Here is a 14,930-nt window from a genome sequence, read left to right as displayed (position 1 = left end):
GGTGGGCGAGCACAGGATGACCACAGAGGAAGGGGAGAGGAAGGTCCAGACAAGGCAGCTGACTAGTGTGGGGCCCTTTCTGGGGCCAGCACCTCTAATCAAAGGTTAGGTGAAAAAAAGGTGGCCAGTCATCAATGCCTGAGCCTCCAGGTAAAGCCCAAGGGGATGGGAGCTGTGGAGAGTAGCAGTCCATACCTTTCCCTCCCTGGCTTCAGGGGAAGACGTGGAGGTGCAAAGAAATCCAAAATTGAGGCTTCTTCAACCCAGTCAAGAGTTCCAAACCTCAGGGGTAAGCATCTGTAATGGGGCATAGTGTCCTGCTAAGAAACAATTTAACACACATGCATGGAGAACATACTGTTTGCCAAGCACCGATCTATGTGGAGACTTGAAGGTACGTAAGAGAACACGTAATCTCTCAGTGACTGTGAAGTCCAGGAAGAAGTCTGCATCCTTTGTATAAACCAAACCAGTCTTTGACGTGTGCTCAGGAAAACCTTTTGGTAGACAAAAAAAATATTAGAGTGCATTCAGTAAAAATCTCATTGGAAAGACAATTTTTTTAAGTGACACAGAATCAAAGAATTTAGATATGGGCTTTAGACCAAGAAAAGAAATTTATATACAGAGCAACTCATAATCATCTTTTCCATTGTTGCAAATCAACTCTGGGTGACATCACAGAAGAAACAGAGCCAATGATAAAAGCAGAAAGAATTTACACTGTTCCTTATAAATGGGAGGAGAAGCCAACAAGCACTATAATACTTCTTTCCAGCTTCTAAAATAATTGTAAAATCTCTAATAGTGTTTTGGAAAATCAGGGCAACCTAAAGATTTTCCGAAGAAAATCTTCTTCGGAATAGTAAAAGTATAGAACATTTTTACACGATATTTTAATCACTTTAAAGTATAAAAGGTAAGGAAAATGTGGCTAGTAAAAAGCCATTTTTAACAAATGGATAAGATGGGAGGGGGTGTGATCAGTGGAACATGTATGGATAAACCTAGCTTCACACCCTGCCTTCAAGACTTGCTAACTGTTTGACCTTAGGTGAATTGCTCAATTGCTTTGAACTTCGGTTTGCTTATCTATAGGATGGAGATGAAAATTATTTATTTCAAAGAATCCTTCTAAGGATCAAATAACACTGTGTATATAAGATGTCTCATAGCAGCCTGGGCACATATTAAGCATTCCGTCAATAACGATTTTCCAAGTAGGGAACCAGCACATCAGAGTGTCCTCCAGATACGCTGCTATACATAATCAGATATTTAAAATACAAAATCTTACATATACTATAAATTTACCTATTTTGTCTTCTAACTCAGGAAATTCATTCTTATCCCTATCACAAATTACCACACACTCTCAATTTGGGATGCTATAATCAGATTCGGCTATAATTGCTATCACAAGGCAACTAGACCAAACTGTATTAGGCTGCATTACTATATACCACATTGTGATTATTTCTAAATGTTTATGAGAACCCAGATTTAGGAAATTATATGAATATCCATAAAGCAGTCTCAATAGTTGTGAGATTTCCAAAGAAATATTTTAAGGGAAGATCAAAAATTATGGTGCCATGTTGCTTATAACAGACCAACTACTTATTATAAGACAAAACCTTTGGTTCATTCCTCTTAATTAAGGGAATTAATGAGCTGTGTATGTCTATATATATGTGCACATAAAGGTAGGTGGAGGAAATATGTAAATGTGGGAGAGGCTTTCATACCACTCAAAATCTGAGTGTGCTTTAAGCTGTTACAAGAAAAAGAAAATTATTTAAGTGTCTCAGATTCCTTCCTCATTTTTAAGTCCATATCATTCATAAAGCATTCATTTCTCTCCTTTATTCCAAGGTAACCAAGGTCTTTATATTTTTACTGCTCAAAAAACTCATTTTTTTCTTTTTGAAGTCAAACTAAAGTCAATTCTTTCAGAGTGCCTGGGTGGCTCAGTCAATTAAGCATCTGCCTTTAGCTTGGGTCATCATCTCAGGGTCCTGGGATCGAGCCCCATGTCAGGCTCCCCACTCAGTGGAGAGTCTGCTTTGCCCTCTGTCCATCCTCTCCCCCTGCTGGTGCTCCCTCTCTCCCTCTCTCTCTCACACAAATAAAATCTTTTAAATAAATCAACAAATAAAATAAATAAAATCAACGTTTTCCCATGACTTTGCACATGTGAAAATGTTCTGAATTTGGGAATAACTGAATTATCAACTTAAATTTAAACATCTTTCTGTAACACAATGCGTTGCTATAGATCATTATTCCAGATTTTTTTTAATTTTACTTAAAAAATCAGAAATGCTGAAAGTAATACACATTCTTTATATTCAATTTGGAAAATACAGGAAAAGAAGGTGAAGGAAAAAAGTAAGCCATATACTACAGCCCAAATATAATTAATTAAAATTTGTTTTATTTCTTTCCACTCCCTTTACATATATATTATTTTGCATACAATATCAGGCTATAATACAATACTGTGCAAACTTATAACCACTTTTCTCTCAATATTGAATCATGAACATTTTCTCACATTATTAAAAACAGTTCAAAAATATTTAAGTGCATTAAACAGTCTCCCAACCTGAACATTTTGCTCACCTATTTTTTGTCACTATCAAAAATAATTGTGATGAACTTCATTTTACAATGCAGTATGTTTAGACCTCCAAAGCAAATGCACAAACTTGAACTCTATCCTGAAGGAGACATGGGAGAGGAGACATTAGGGGAAGGAGTAGGACCAGACCCCCGAGCCCCCAGTCCATGTTTGCCTGAGTACAAGGGGGAAACTCCTCACCTGACAGCAGCGCTGTGCCTTCAGGTGCTTCAGAATGGACAGTAATTGACTCACAGCCTGACAACAGCCCATGTGAAGGAAGTTACAAGTGGCAAGTGGGACACTACATGGAGCACCTCACTCAGCTGGGTTTGAGAATACAACTGTGCACATACCAATTTATAAAGCATATAGGCTAAAAGGACTAAAGACTAAAAGGAAACCTAAGGAAGAAAAAACAGTTAATGCATTACAATGCATTAATGTAGTGAACAGCTTTTTAAATTTACCACTGTGTTTTCGATTTCTTATATTACAAACCAAGAGGGGCGCCTGGTTGGTGTGGTCAGTTAAGCAGCCAACTCTTGGTTTTGGCTCAGGTCATGATCTCAGGTTGTGGGATCCAGCCAGCCTCGGGCTCTGTGCTCAGCATGGAGCCTGCTTAGGACCCTCCCCCTCTGCCTCTCCACCTTCCACCCCCACATTCTCTCTCTCTCTAAAATAAATAAATCTTTAAAAAATATGTTTTTAAAAACAAAAGAAAAGAATAAGCAGGTGTTGGTGGAAAAAAATCCTTAACTTTATGACATCATTGCATAAGCAGGAGGTTTGGGGGGCAGGAATAATTAAAGAGCAATTGGAGGAGTGGAACTAAATATTTATAATATCAAAATCCAGTAAGACACCGTGTGATCCCTTACAGTACTCCCACCTTATTTTAAAAATTCAACTTCACTGATAAGTTTTAAGCAGTTCTCATGTCTACACATGATCATTGATAAAGCTACCAGCAGTCTAAAAGCATGCAAGACCCACACACTAAACTGGAGTTCCATTTTTACATTAATTTTGCCACTAGCATGGCATTGCTGCTTTGTACCTGGCATATGGCTTCTGTCCACAGAGATAATTTGAGGGATTCTTTAAGGCCCAGAGAAAAGGTACTTGAGATTCAATTGATTTTTTTACATCATTAATCCAAATATTACAGTAATGTTAAGTAATCTCTTTGATTAGTGAGCTGTTCTCCTGGAAGAGAGCTGTAGCACTCCTGCTCTATTGACTTACAGTCCAACTTTGAAAATGAGATAAGGGCTATGTATTCTCTCCCTGGAAAAATGTGCATTCACACATACAAAATTGTGTAGGAAATTTCTGGAGGCCCTTGGACCCAATTACCCACCTCTATACCAGGAAAAAAAAATATTCATAGAGAAATAGTAAACTGGCTAATTGAGAAGTGTAAGGGGAGAGAAAAGGAGGATGGGAAGTAGAAAAGGAAGTAGTTTCTGTCCTGGGCCACACTTGGCCTAGACTTCCCTCTTCTCTACTTTTCGCAGCAGCTCTGTGCACAACATATTATTTTTGTATAGCCCAGGAAACTAAGGTTCAGAGAGGTTATGTAACTTCCCCCAAGGTCATTCTGCTGGAAAGAGGCAGAAGTCCAAATGTAAACCTGGTCTCCGCCTTTCCAAGTCCAGCATACATTTCACTTAACACTTACTGAGTCAACTTACTGCTTTCCCATCTTAGAACTTCTCAGGAGAGAATTAAACTGTTAGCCGCTAGCCTGGAACCCCCTGAGAATAGGGGGTTCATTCTTTTTCCATCTCCTGTGCCTGGCACACAGAAGGCACTCATTAAAGGAGAAATGAATGTGTGGATCAACACCCAGGGCAACAATCCCATGAAGGATGGCAGGGGCCATAATATGCAGGCTGTGTGTTGCCACGACACAGAGGTCCCTGACATCGCTAAATATTCCTTTAAGTGACGACTAGGAGCAGACTTGAATATATTTGAAAATACACGTGGTAAAATTCTTTTGTAAAGAAACAGCATTTAATCCTTCTGAAAAATAACCTACTCACAAAACACAAAACCGCTTTACCACAATCTGCCTAAAATGATCAGGTCAGCAATTAGAATCTTCTGGTAGCGAACAACCGCATAGTATAAAAATCAAATTCACGCTGGCAAATAGGTGTATAAATTAGGACTCTTTCTAAAGATACTTAATTTTACAAAATTCATAAAAAGAACTCAAATGCATTTTTTTGCTTTTGCAATAATTGCTCTGAGGATGAAAACTAAAGTGCCATTTCAACGTAGTAAAGGTAATTGCAGCATTTACTGCTCTTGTCATGTTGATGTATGACTATGTATCAAAGGTCATCCTTCTGTACTCATACATTATCAAATTTGAAAGCACAGTATTTGATTCTGACCAACCTTTAAACTGCCCACAATGCGTGTGAAAAAATAGATGGAGTTCTACCTTGGGCTTTTTTAAAAAATGAACCCATGTTTCGGAAGCAGAGGGGTCAAAGAAGCTGGTGGCAAGGTTAGATGTCAGCCCTATGAATCTCATACTGTCTTAGCTTATCAATGAGGTCTAGTACAATGATCACAAGCTAAAATTGCTGTACTAATGAAGACAAAGGTCTAAAAAATTAGATAGCACAGGCCCTCTGACAGAGGGCAGTACCTTGTGGACGATAATGCAGAAATAAGGATATAAATCACTCTTTAGAGACAATAAAGCCTATAATGCACAAATTGAATTGTTTACATGTGTATTGGAAGCACTGTTAAAAAACCTAAGTGTCGACTGCCATGCTCTTGTTACTTATCTGGAATACAGCAGGCCCTGAATTCAGCTTCTTTATTAAGGCAAGTCATATGCTCCCCACTTCTCCTCTTCCAACTCCAAATACATAGCACTACTGTCCCAAAACACAATTTAGTAGTTTTGGGTCATCCTACGGTAAAAGGAGTGCTGGACATTCACACTTGCTTCAAACTGCTGCTTACAATTATTTGCTGGGTGGATAAAATTGCTCGTAACCAAATCTACTAAAACCTGCTGCTCTCTCCTATGGTGGTTGGGGGTGTTGTGTGGAAGGGTAGGGAGAGGTAGAAGACAGCAGGAAAGAGAGAATAAAATAGCCCACTCTTCAGTAATGATTGCATTATCTTTAAATAAATAAAATACTATCTAATTTCATCAAGCCCAATTACAGGAGATGGACTATTGGAAAAAAAGAAAGATCATACAAACACACAAAAAGAATCCAGGTCTTCAAAAACCAAAAGGAAAAAAAAATGTGCTGAAAAGAATCTACAACATCCACCCAAAACGTTTCAAGCATATCAATTTTATTTCAGCCTGTACTCAGCTTATAAAATTCATTGCATCCTATTCTAAAAATTCATATATTATTTGGTATGAACACTCATAATGAAGAACACAAGATCATTCCAAAATTTGATTCCTTTTGGTTTCTAGGGAAAAATATTTTTTAGAAAGCAAACCACTATAATTCAATAAAATGTATCAACTCTTGACAGGTAGGCAAAGCCTTTAGCATTCTTGCTGTCAACAATAAAGCACAAAATGCCTATTTCATTTTTAGAAAAAAATAACTTAGCTGACTATAATTCATAAAACATATATTAGTGCAAGTTTTAATTATACCTGCCATGTGCAATATACAGTACCTTTTGATATATTTTTGAGGCAAATACGCAATTTTAAGGTCTAATTTCCAATGGTGCATTTACTGAAAGAGGAAATATGTATTGTGTGTGTGTATCGAGACTCCACCAGATAGTGTCAAAAAGCACCTACTTAACCCAGAAAACTCCTAATTTAACATGAATTATAACATTAAATGGGTCAGAAATGAAATTTAAAAAATAAAAAAATATTTTAAAATACCCCATTCTATGTGTGAGTAGAATATGAGATCAGAGGTTGAGGAATATAGAGATACAAATTCTGTATCTGTATGGTTCACATACAAATGAAACTAAGAATATTTTTTAAGAATGGGAGTTTATTAAAACAAATCATTTTATATACAATTTAGAAACCTTGGCCAAATAATGGATTCACGTGAATGAGAGAAGACCCTCTGTGCTCTAATCCCACCCGAGCACACTGGCCCTTAGGTCATGTGCAGTTCAGTTCATCCAGTTATTGAGCATCTATGTTGGGCACTAAGAATACAAAAACAAACAAATCCTCCTCCCTTAGTGTGCTGTCAGTTTGCATAGCTTCAAATCCTGAGCTAGACTTTCTCACTTTCTGGCCACAATTACTTCAATTATAGGCGTTTCAGATGGAAGTGGCGCACAAGCCACCAGGGCTGACCACGTCAGGTCCATCACTTATTTATATGAGTCCACTCTCTAAACATACATGTAGCAGACATCATCCCATGTCTTACTTTTGGTTTGTGTTTAAGGAGAGTGAGAGAGAGAAAATAAAAACTGAGAAACACAGTCTGTCTTCAGTGTTCACAACCAAACGAGGGAGGCAGAGAGTAACAAGAGGTCAGGAGACAACATTATATATAATGTATTAAGCACAATGAGAATAAAAAGCAAGTAACTGCTTAGGAAAGAAAGCTGAGGAAGGTGTCACTCAGAAGATTGTAGATAAAGCTGGGTCTTAAGGAAATGAGATTTCAACAAGAATAGCACCACATAAGCCTGTGGTCAGCACATAAGAGAGAGAGTAGTTTAAGAGAAAGCTAGAGAAGGGGATCCTTAAAAGCCACCTAGGGAGTCAGCCACATACAAATGAACCTTAGAATATTTTTTAAACTTCTTTTATTTTTATTTTTATTCAATTAACATAAGAGAGTCTTATTAGTTTCAGAGGTAGAGTTCAGTGGTTCATCAGTTGCATACAATACTCAGTGCTCATTCCATCAAGCACCCTATCCTTAATGCCAGTCATCCAGTGACCTCATCCCCCACCATCTCCCCTCCAGCTTGTGTTTCAGAAAGCTCCTACAGCAATATGGATGATAGATCCAAAAAAGAAAAGATGACAAAGGAGTCAATCGGAGCTCCCCAAGGTTGTGAGGATCAAATAATTTCCCTACTCAATAACTCAAATTTGAGGTTTACAAAATTGCTCACACTACAAAATCTGCACAGCAGTATTTTCCATTGAGTGTGTGTGCACATATGTGCCTGCACCTGTGTGCACATTAACTACCTATTCAACAGTTAATTCAGGGTGCCTTCTACATGCCAGACATTAGAAATATAGTGAGAAGTAAAAATAGATATGGCTGTGCCTTCAAGGAGTTCATAGTCTGATGTTGGAGATAAATTATGAGAGCATTTCATGGGGAGGGTGTGTAGAGAGTCTGACAAGTGTTCAGCTGAGAAAACTGCCCTGAAGCAACACTTGGAATTATCACAAAAATAGGAGAAATCCAAAAAAGCATTAGTCTATTCTTTTAGCTATCAAAAGAGAAGTCTCACAGACAGCAAACAGGACAAGGACCTAAAGATCCTAGGTTCTGATTCCATTTACAACCTCCATAAACTAAGTGGTCTTGGGGAATTAACTCATGCTTGATAGGATTCCACTTCCTCACATGGTTGTAAGAGAAATGTGAAATTATCTAGAGCACAGTGCCTGACCAGGAGCAGGTATTCAAAAAATGTTCATTTAATTCCCCCTTTCTTCACCCTTCAATATCAGACTAAGATAAAAATATTTATTTTCACAAAAATAAATGATTTTCCCCATTTTCCTAAAACAAATGCCAAGGATCTGGTAAAAGTCTTTGGCAACTAAAAATCTGGCCTGTTCTCATATAATCCTGGAATAAGAACTTTAAAAAACTAATTTATGAAGGAGATTTTTTGAGAACACTTTTTAATCTTCTCAGAGTGCTTCCAACTTCTACCATTTTTGCTGCCAAAGAAAAACAGGAAGGTATAAATATTAGGGGGGGGGGGGAACCTAGAGAAAAATGCATAAAGCAGAAAATCTAGGTTGTAAAAAACATCAAATAATATAGAGCTATATAAGTGGATAGTGTTTTCTTCTAAAGTCCACAAGTAGTATAAATTAAGCCACATAACAGGACCTCTGGAGGAGACAGAATGGAAAAGTAAGTGGAATCTAAGTTTCACACAAAGGCAAACCAAAGGGCACTTGGGAGAATAACTACTACTGAATAAATTCAACAATTTTTAAAAAGACAATTTTAAATAGTATTGAAGTAAAAAATATAGATTTGTTTCTGAGAAGCAAAGAAATTAGGTTGAGACAAATTAATAGTTTATGGACTGATAGAATTTAATGAGGTTTTTATTCTGTATTTTTAAATTTTTATTCTTATGTTTGAATTCTAATAAATGTACTTTGCTTTATTTATAAATTGATTGTCTAAATTCAGAGCCTGATACATTTACTTATTAGCTGGGTGGAGTTAATATATTTAGATCTTCAATAACTTTGAAATAAGTCAAATTACAAAGATTTAGCAGATCATCAGTTTACAATCATCTTTATCTTGCTTCAACTTTACATAAGTACTTGAATTATTTATAATAGCTCTTTGGGAGTCCATTAAACTATATCTAAATCTTTTCTACACTTTTTTACAATGAATTAAGGCTATGCTACATAACTTACATTATTTTCTTTTGATTTTCTAAAGCAGCTCTGTTCTTTATGGTTGTTTCAAAATAGCTATTCATAATTCCATAAATTATTCCCATTCTTTGACCCTTTGACTGATTTGCACATAATCCAACAGAGAATACTGTAATTTTTCAAAGTAATATTAGAAAAAAATAATAAAACTTGCACATTTTTAAAGTAATCTTACTCTTAACATTAATTTTGATTGGCAGTATAAAATTGGTGGTTCAGTATAAAGCATCCTGCATTAAGAGTTGAGATCTGAGTTTTTGCTTGGTTCAGATGCCAGCTATCCCTATGACCTGTGTAAGTCATTCAGCTTTTCTGACACTCAGCATACAATACTTAATGGAAATCATTATATAATTAGAATATCTCTCCCTTTTACCTTTCTCTCTCACCCACATACAAAGCTATAACTCTCATGACTCAATCGTGTTCTCCACAACAATATTGTTTGTATCTAATGAATAGGCTGAGAAAGATTTAAGAATAAAAGGCATAGGTTAACAACTACCAACAACATTTCCAAATTTGGGTTCTAAGTACTACTATTTCAGTGCAATTCAACAACTATTTACTGTGTGTCCCTGTGTCTTTGTGAGTAGGAGGATATCCCAGGAAGAGAAAGAGGAACCCGGGGATTAGAAAAACTTTTGCATTATGAACTACAGAAAACATTATGATAGCTACATTAAAAGTGAGGTGGGAATGGTGGCAATAGTTGTGGTCAGAAATGCCAGAAGTAACTAGAAGCAAAATTATATAGGCCCTATCAGTAGTAAGTTTGGACCTCATCCCAAGAACAATGAGGAATCATTGAAGGGTTTAAACAATGGTGTACCAGGATTCCTTTTCCAATTCTGAAAACTCGTTCAGGCTATAGTGCACAAAATAAATAGCCAAGTAGGCAAGATTGGAGGCAGAAACCAATGAAGAGACAGTTCTGAGATTATCATCAATAGAGGCCTGAATGATGAGAAGGCAGTATGACAGTAATTAAGAGCAAGACTTAAGTTACTGTCTGCATTCAAATCCCAGATTTTCCAATGACCAAACTTACTCTCTCTATAGCTCAGTTTTCTCATCTATTATCCAGAAATAAATATCCTCACAAGGTTACACCTAAGAATAAAATAAGACACATAACAACAGTTAGCATGTTACCTGGCACAGAGTAAGAAGGCAAATGTATATTATCATTACTAATGTTAATGGGATGGAGAAATGAAAAAACAAGAAGATGGTTTTGGAGACAGAAATGGATAGTGAAGATGTAGGAAAAAGGGGGAAGAGAATGAGGGGACACAGTAGTTTAAAAACACAATATTTTTAAGTTTTGTAGGTTTCAAGGAGAAAATAGTGTTCATTTTTTAATATTCTGATTGTGAAAGACATTTAGAAGGCAGGTGATTATTCAGTCTGAAGTGAAGCAAACAGATCAAGGCTGGAGATGGGAGAATCAGAGAAATGAATGTTAATGAAATCCACTGGGTTGATGAGATCCTCCAGAGAGAGAATTTGCAGAGTAAAGAAATGCTGGCACGAGGTAGAAGCTATGGAACACCAGTATTTAATGGGTGGGCAGGGGAAGAGAAGCCTGCAAAGGACACTGAAAGAAAGGCACTAGAGTGTGAAAGCTCAAAAGTCAAAAGAAAAGTGTTTCAAACCAAAGGAGTGTTCAACAATGTCAATACTGAAAAGCAGTGAAATAAGTTAAGAACTGAGAGTTTTCACTGGATTTAGCAACAATATTATTCATTTACATAATAAACATGTGTCAAGCAGTGTGCTAGATCCGCAGATACGGGTAAATAAGACAAAAAAGAGGGCAGCCCAGGTAGCTCAGCGGTTTGGTGCGGCCTTCAGCCCAGGGCGTGATCCTGGAGACCCGGGATCGAGACCCACGTCAAGCTCTCTGCATGGAGCCTGCTTCTCCCTCTGCCTGTGTCTCTGCCTCTCTCTGTGTCTCTCATGAATAAATAAATAAAATCTTAAAAAAAAAAGACCAAAAAGAGCCTTGCACACACAGACTGTATGTTGTAAAGATAGTTAGCTTGTAAACAAATAAAATACTTAAACTGCGGTAAGGACCATTAGTAAAGTGACGTGACAGAGAGAGTAATAGAGGCCAGCTTTAGATAGGGAACTTAGGAGCCTATCTCTCTGAGAAGAGAATATTTCAGATGGGACTTAATGTAGGAATGGGTTTAGCGTAGTCACAGAACTGGAAGAGGCCTGGAGGCTACAGCATTATGGTGGAGGAGGGATGAAGAGGTCGAAGCCAGACCATGTTTATAGATCATGCTGAGGTCAGTGAGAAGAGTTTAGAAAATATCTGTTGAGCATTTCTAAGTAGGAAAGTAAAGGTCACTCTAGCCAATAGCACTTAGTAGTTTGTTTTTCCTCATTTACACTAGTCTTAATAATCAGAAATAGAAGATTTCACCACTCCTTAAAACCATTAACTATTTACTACAGTATCAGAATAACCTTTTCTATTTTAAAGGGTACTATACAATTACAGCACGTCACTTGTTGCATTCATTTTACTAATCCCCTTTTAATCTTCTTCCATATTTCTTTCAAAGATATTTCTCATAATATTTGATTCTATCATGCAATTATATTTCTCTGAAGTACTCTTCATTTTCAAGCAACGTACATCAGAATTTGAATGATTCAAAACAAGACGACTCGGGGCACCTGAGTGGCTCAGTTGGTTAAGCACCTGACTACTGATTTTGACTCAGGTCATCTCAGGAGGGTGAGAATGAGTCCCGTGTCAGGCTCCATGCTCAACAGGGAATCTGCTTGAGATTTCCTCTCTCTTCCTCTGCCCTTCCACCCATACCATAAATAAACAAAAACAAAAACAAAAAACAAGAAGACTTCAGCATGATGCTACTAAAATGTTTATGGGTCAATAATGTACAAAACCTGAGATTCACCCTCCCCATAAAAGATTATATTCCATAGTTTCAGGTTCCTACTTCTTTAATCTATGTATTTATTTATATACATGCATTTGATAGAGAAAAGTTGATGCAGAAAACTCTGGCTTGATTCTGAGCAGCTGAATTATATGTTCATATTATTTTTTAATTTCCTTACTTGCAAGAGGAAGAATTACAGCCCTTCCATATTTCACAAGGATATCTATAATATAAAATGTTGCTATTTACTTAATATTAATTATCAGGCAGTGAGCTAGGCATAAAAATTATGTAAATAATTTTTAATCATCCCTATACCCCAAAGAGTAGGTATTATATTTCCCATTTAACAGTTAAAAAAACAGTCTCAGAGAGATTGGGTGACTTGCCCAAGACTGCAGAGCTAGAATTTAAACCCAGTTTTGTGATCTCAAAAACTCTGGTCCCTATACCATAATGCCTCAGACTATTAACAGATTAGATTCATTAAAATACCTATCAGATATAAGATATTAGATCATAAAGATGAATTTTTAAATAACAAATGTTATTTTATCAAATTTTTAACAAACTATGTACAACATAGAAATATTTGCCATATACACCATTCCTATATATGTCTCCCTTTGATTTCAATTTTTTTTAATAATGGAGAAGAATGATAAAAGGAAGATGAAAAAGATAACCACGCTGTATTTAAGGTCCAAGAATTATCATTCTGGATGAAAATTTTTCCCAGTCAATCCTTAAAACATCTATTAAATCCAATGAACTACTAGTAACTAACTGTCTATTCTCACAATACTTATTTGTCTCCCAAAATTAAAAATTACAAATGGTTTCAGGTTTTCCTGGATCAGGAAACTCTAATCTCTGATTAGAACCTCTAAATGTACTATTTCTCTGAATTTGAAAAGCAATTAGTCTGAACAGAAGCATCATAATTTGCTCTCAGGAGTCTATAGATTAATTGTTTTGTGCGCTCTTCCTAAGATTTTTCAGGTAGCCACGTCATCCACCAAGACACTGTCTGAAGAAGTCTAGATATTTAACAAAAAGAAACTGCTGCCAGATCATCTTTATTTTCCTTAACAAAATACACACAAGAGCACAAAATTCACTTATATATCACCATTATTTTACAAGTATAAATAATGCTCAGAATTCAAGTACAGTCAAGTGCAGAGATATTTCCTATATGTTAATATGTAAACATAAGCTAGTTATATACATCAAGTGCCTTTGGCCCAGCTGCAAAATAAGAAACATCAAAAAAGAAACACTGCACTTGACTGTTCAGTTGCATTCTTACTGAGAATTTGTACCAATGCCTATATAGTTACAGTTAGAACTTTCCTACCACTCAATGGAAATGCCTAAATAGACATCCCACACACACAAATATCTCAAGAATTAAAATTCTACCCATTTTTAACGAATAATTATTAAAAATCTTAATTGAGTTTCATTCCTTAAAATGAACACCATTAGAACTTATTCATAACCAAAGTTCTTCCTATGTCAAAATGGTATTATTTACAGGTCACACATAGAGAAAATGAGAATGCTACTTTGTTTACTTTTAGAATGGAAGAAAACATCTAAAAGCGGGCTAAATAGTGTGGGTCTTTATAATTTCCAAAGGATCTTACTTTACTGATATCACTCGCCTTTAATTTAACACCCAGGAGCTACAACTCTGACATATTGAAATAGTCAAGCAATTTGAATTCAAATGATATCAAACACATCCTTAGAGGGAGAGAGAAAGAAAAAAAAAAGAAAGAAAGAAAGCACCACCTAGAAAGCAATGACTGACATCATCAAGACTACAAATATCCAGTTGAAGGCACGTGAAAGCATTTACTACATGGCCATCAGAGACTCTCCACTGAGTTCAGGATTAGGAATAGGATCGGCTCTGGGGACTACTGATTTGGCTTCATTCATTGAGGTGTCCTCATTCTCAGCCTCTTGCTTCTCCTCTGGTTCCTCTGTGCCAGATACTTTTTCAGTCCCTTGGTTTGTCTGCTCTGTGTCTGATATTTTCTCGTCTGTCTGCTCTGTACTGTTATCAAGAACATCTTGTTCTTCTACAGATTCTGAAAAGATAAAGGGTCAAGACTTTAGGTATATCCAAACGTTAAAACTGCTAGATAGATAAACAAAAGGTAAGTACACACATACACAAAGAAACAAGAGAACTGGCCAACATTATCCTTAAAATCTTTTAAAATATATACGTAATACCCTATTACATACAAGAATTGGTATGAATGAAGGGGAAAAAATAATTTGGGGAAAACCAACCCATAAACATACTTTTATCCAAGTTTTCCTGAAATTAGGGAATTTTCACAGTATTTAAGAGCCTTCCTAAAGATGCATTTGAAAGTTAAATGCCAAATATATCAGATGAAGTCCCAACAGATTGATGTACACAGCCCAGCAAATAAGCCATAAGACAACAGCCCAGCAAATAAAGCCAATGTACTGACCCCCCAGATTACATTTCCTGAAGGAATTGTCTCCCTTGCACACAGGCAACTCTGTAAACAATAAATGTGTGTGTGTATATGTGTAGTGCTATTTTCCACATTGATTTACCTTTCTATTATTGAAACACTAAGATGGTCTGGATCCACCTTTTCCAAAGGCATGACAAGTCTCCCCCCATCCCTCTACAAAACAAGTTCTCAGGATTTAAACTACTGGGTCAGAATATCCTATATAC

General features: G+C 36.4%; 1 protein-coding gene across 4 annotated transcripts in view; it reads right to left on the bottom strand.

Moving 5' to 3' along the window:
• Positions 1-271: 271 nt before the first annotated feature.
• The window catches only part of LNPK (lunapark, ER junction formation factor), a 93,499-nt gene continuing 78,840 nt past the window's right edge, over positions 272-14,930 (bottom strand). For 2 of the 4 annotated variants that reach the window (XM_055307951.1, XM_055307952.1), the window contains exon 13: positions 5,942-14,298. In XM_055307951.1, coding sequence (XP_055163926.1) covers positions 14,063-14,298 — 236 coding nt within the window. In that variant the 3' untranslated portion in view covers positions 5,942-14,062. Of the gene's footprint in view, positions 498-5,941; positions 14,299-14,930 lie in introns of those variants that run through there. The other 2 variants (XM_055307950.1, XM_055307954.1) reach the window with 2 other exon arrangements.

Source organism: Nyctereutes procyonoides, unplaced genomic scaffold (genome assembly GCF_905146905.1).
Source record: "Nyctereutes procyonoides isolate TBG_1078 unplaced genomic scaffold, NYPRO_anot_genome, whole genome shotgun sequence".
Lineage (NCBI taxonomy): Eukaryota > Metazoa > Chordata > Mammalia > Carnivora > Canidae > Nyctereutes > Nyctereutes procyonoides.
Note: the sequence above shows the minus strand (reverse complement) of the source record. Positions and strands in the feature narration are given on the sequence as shown.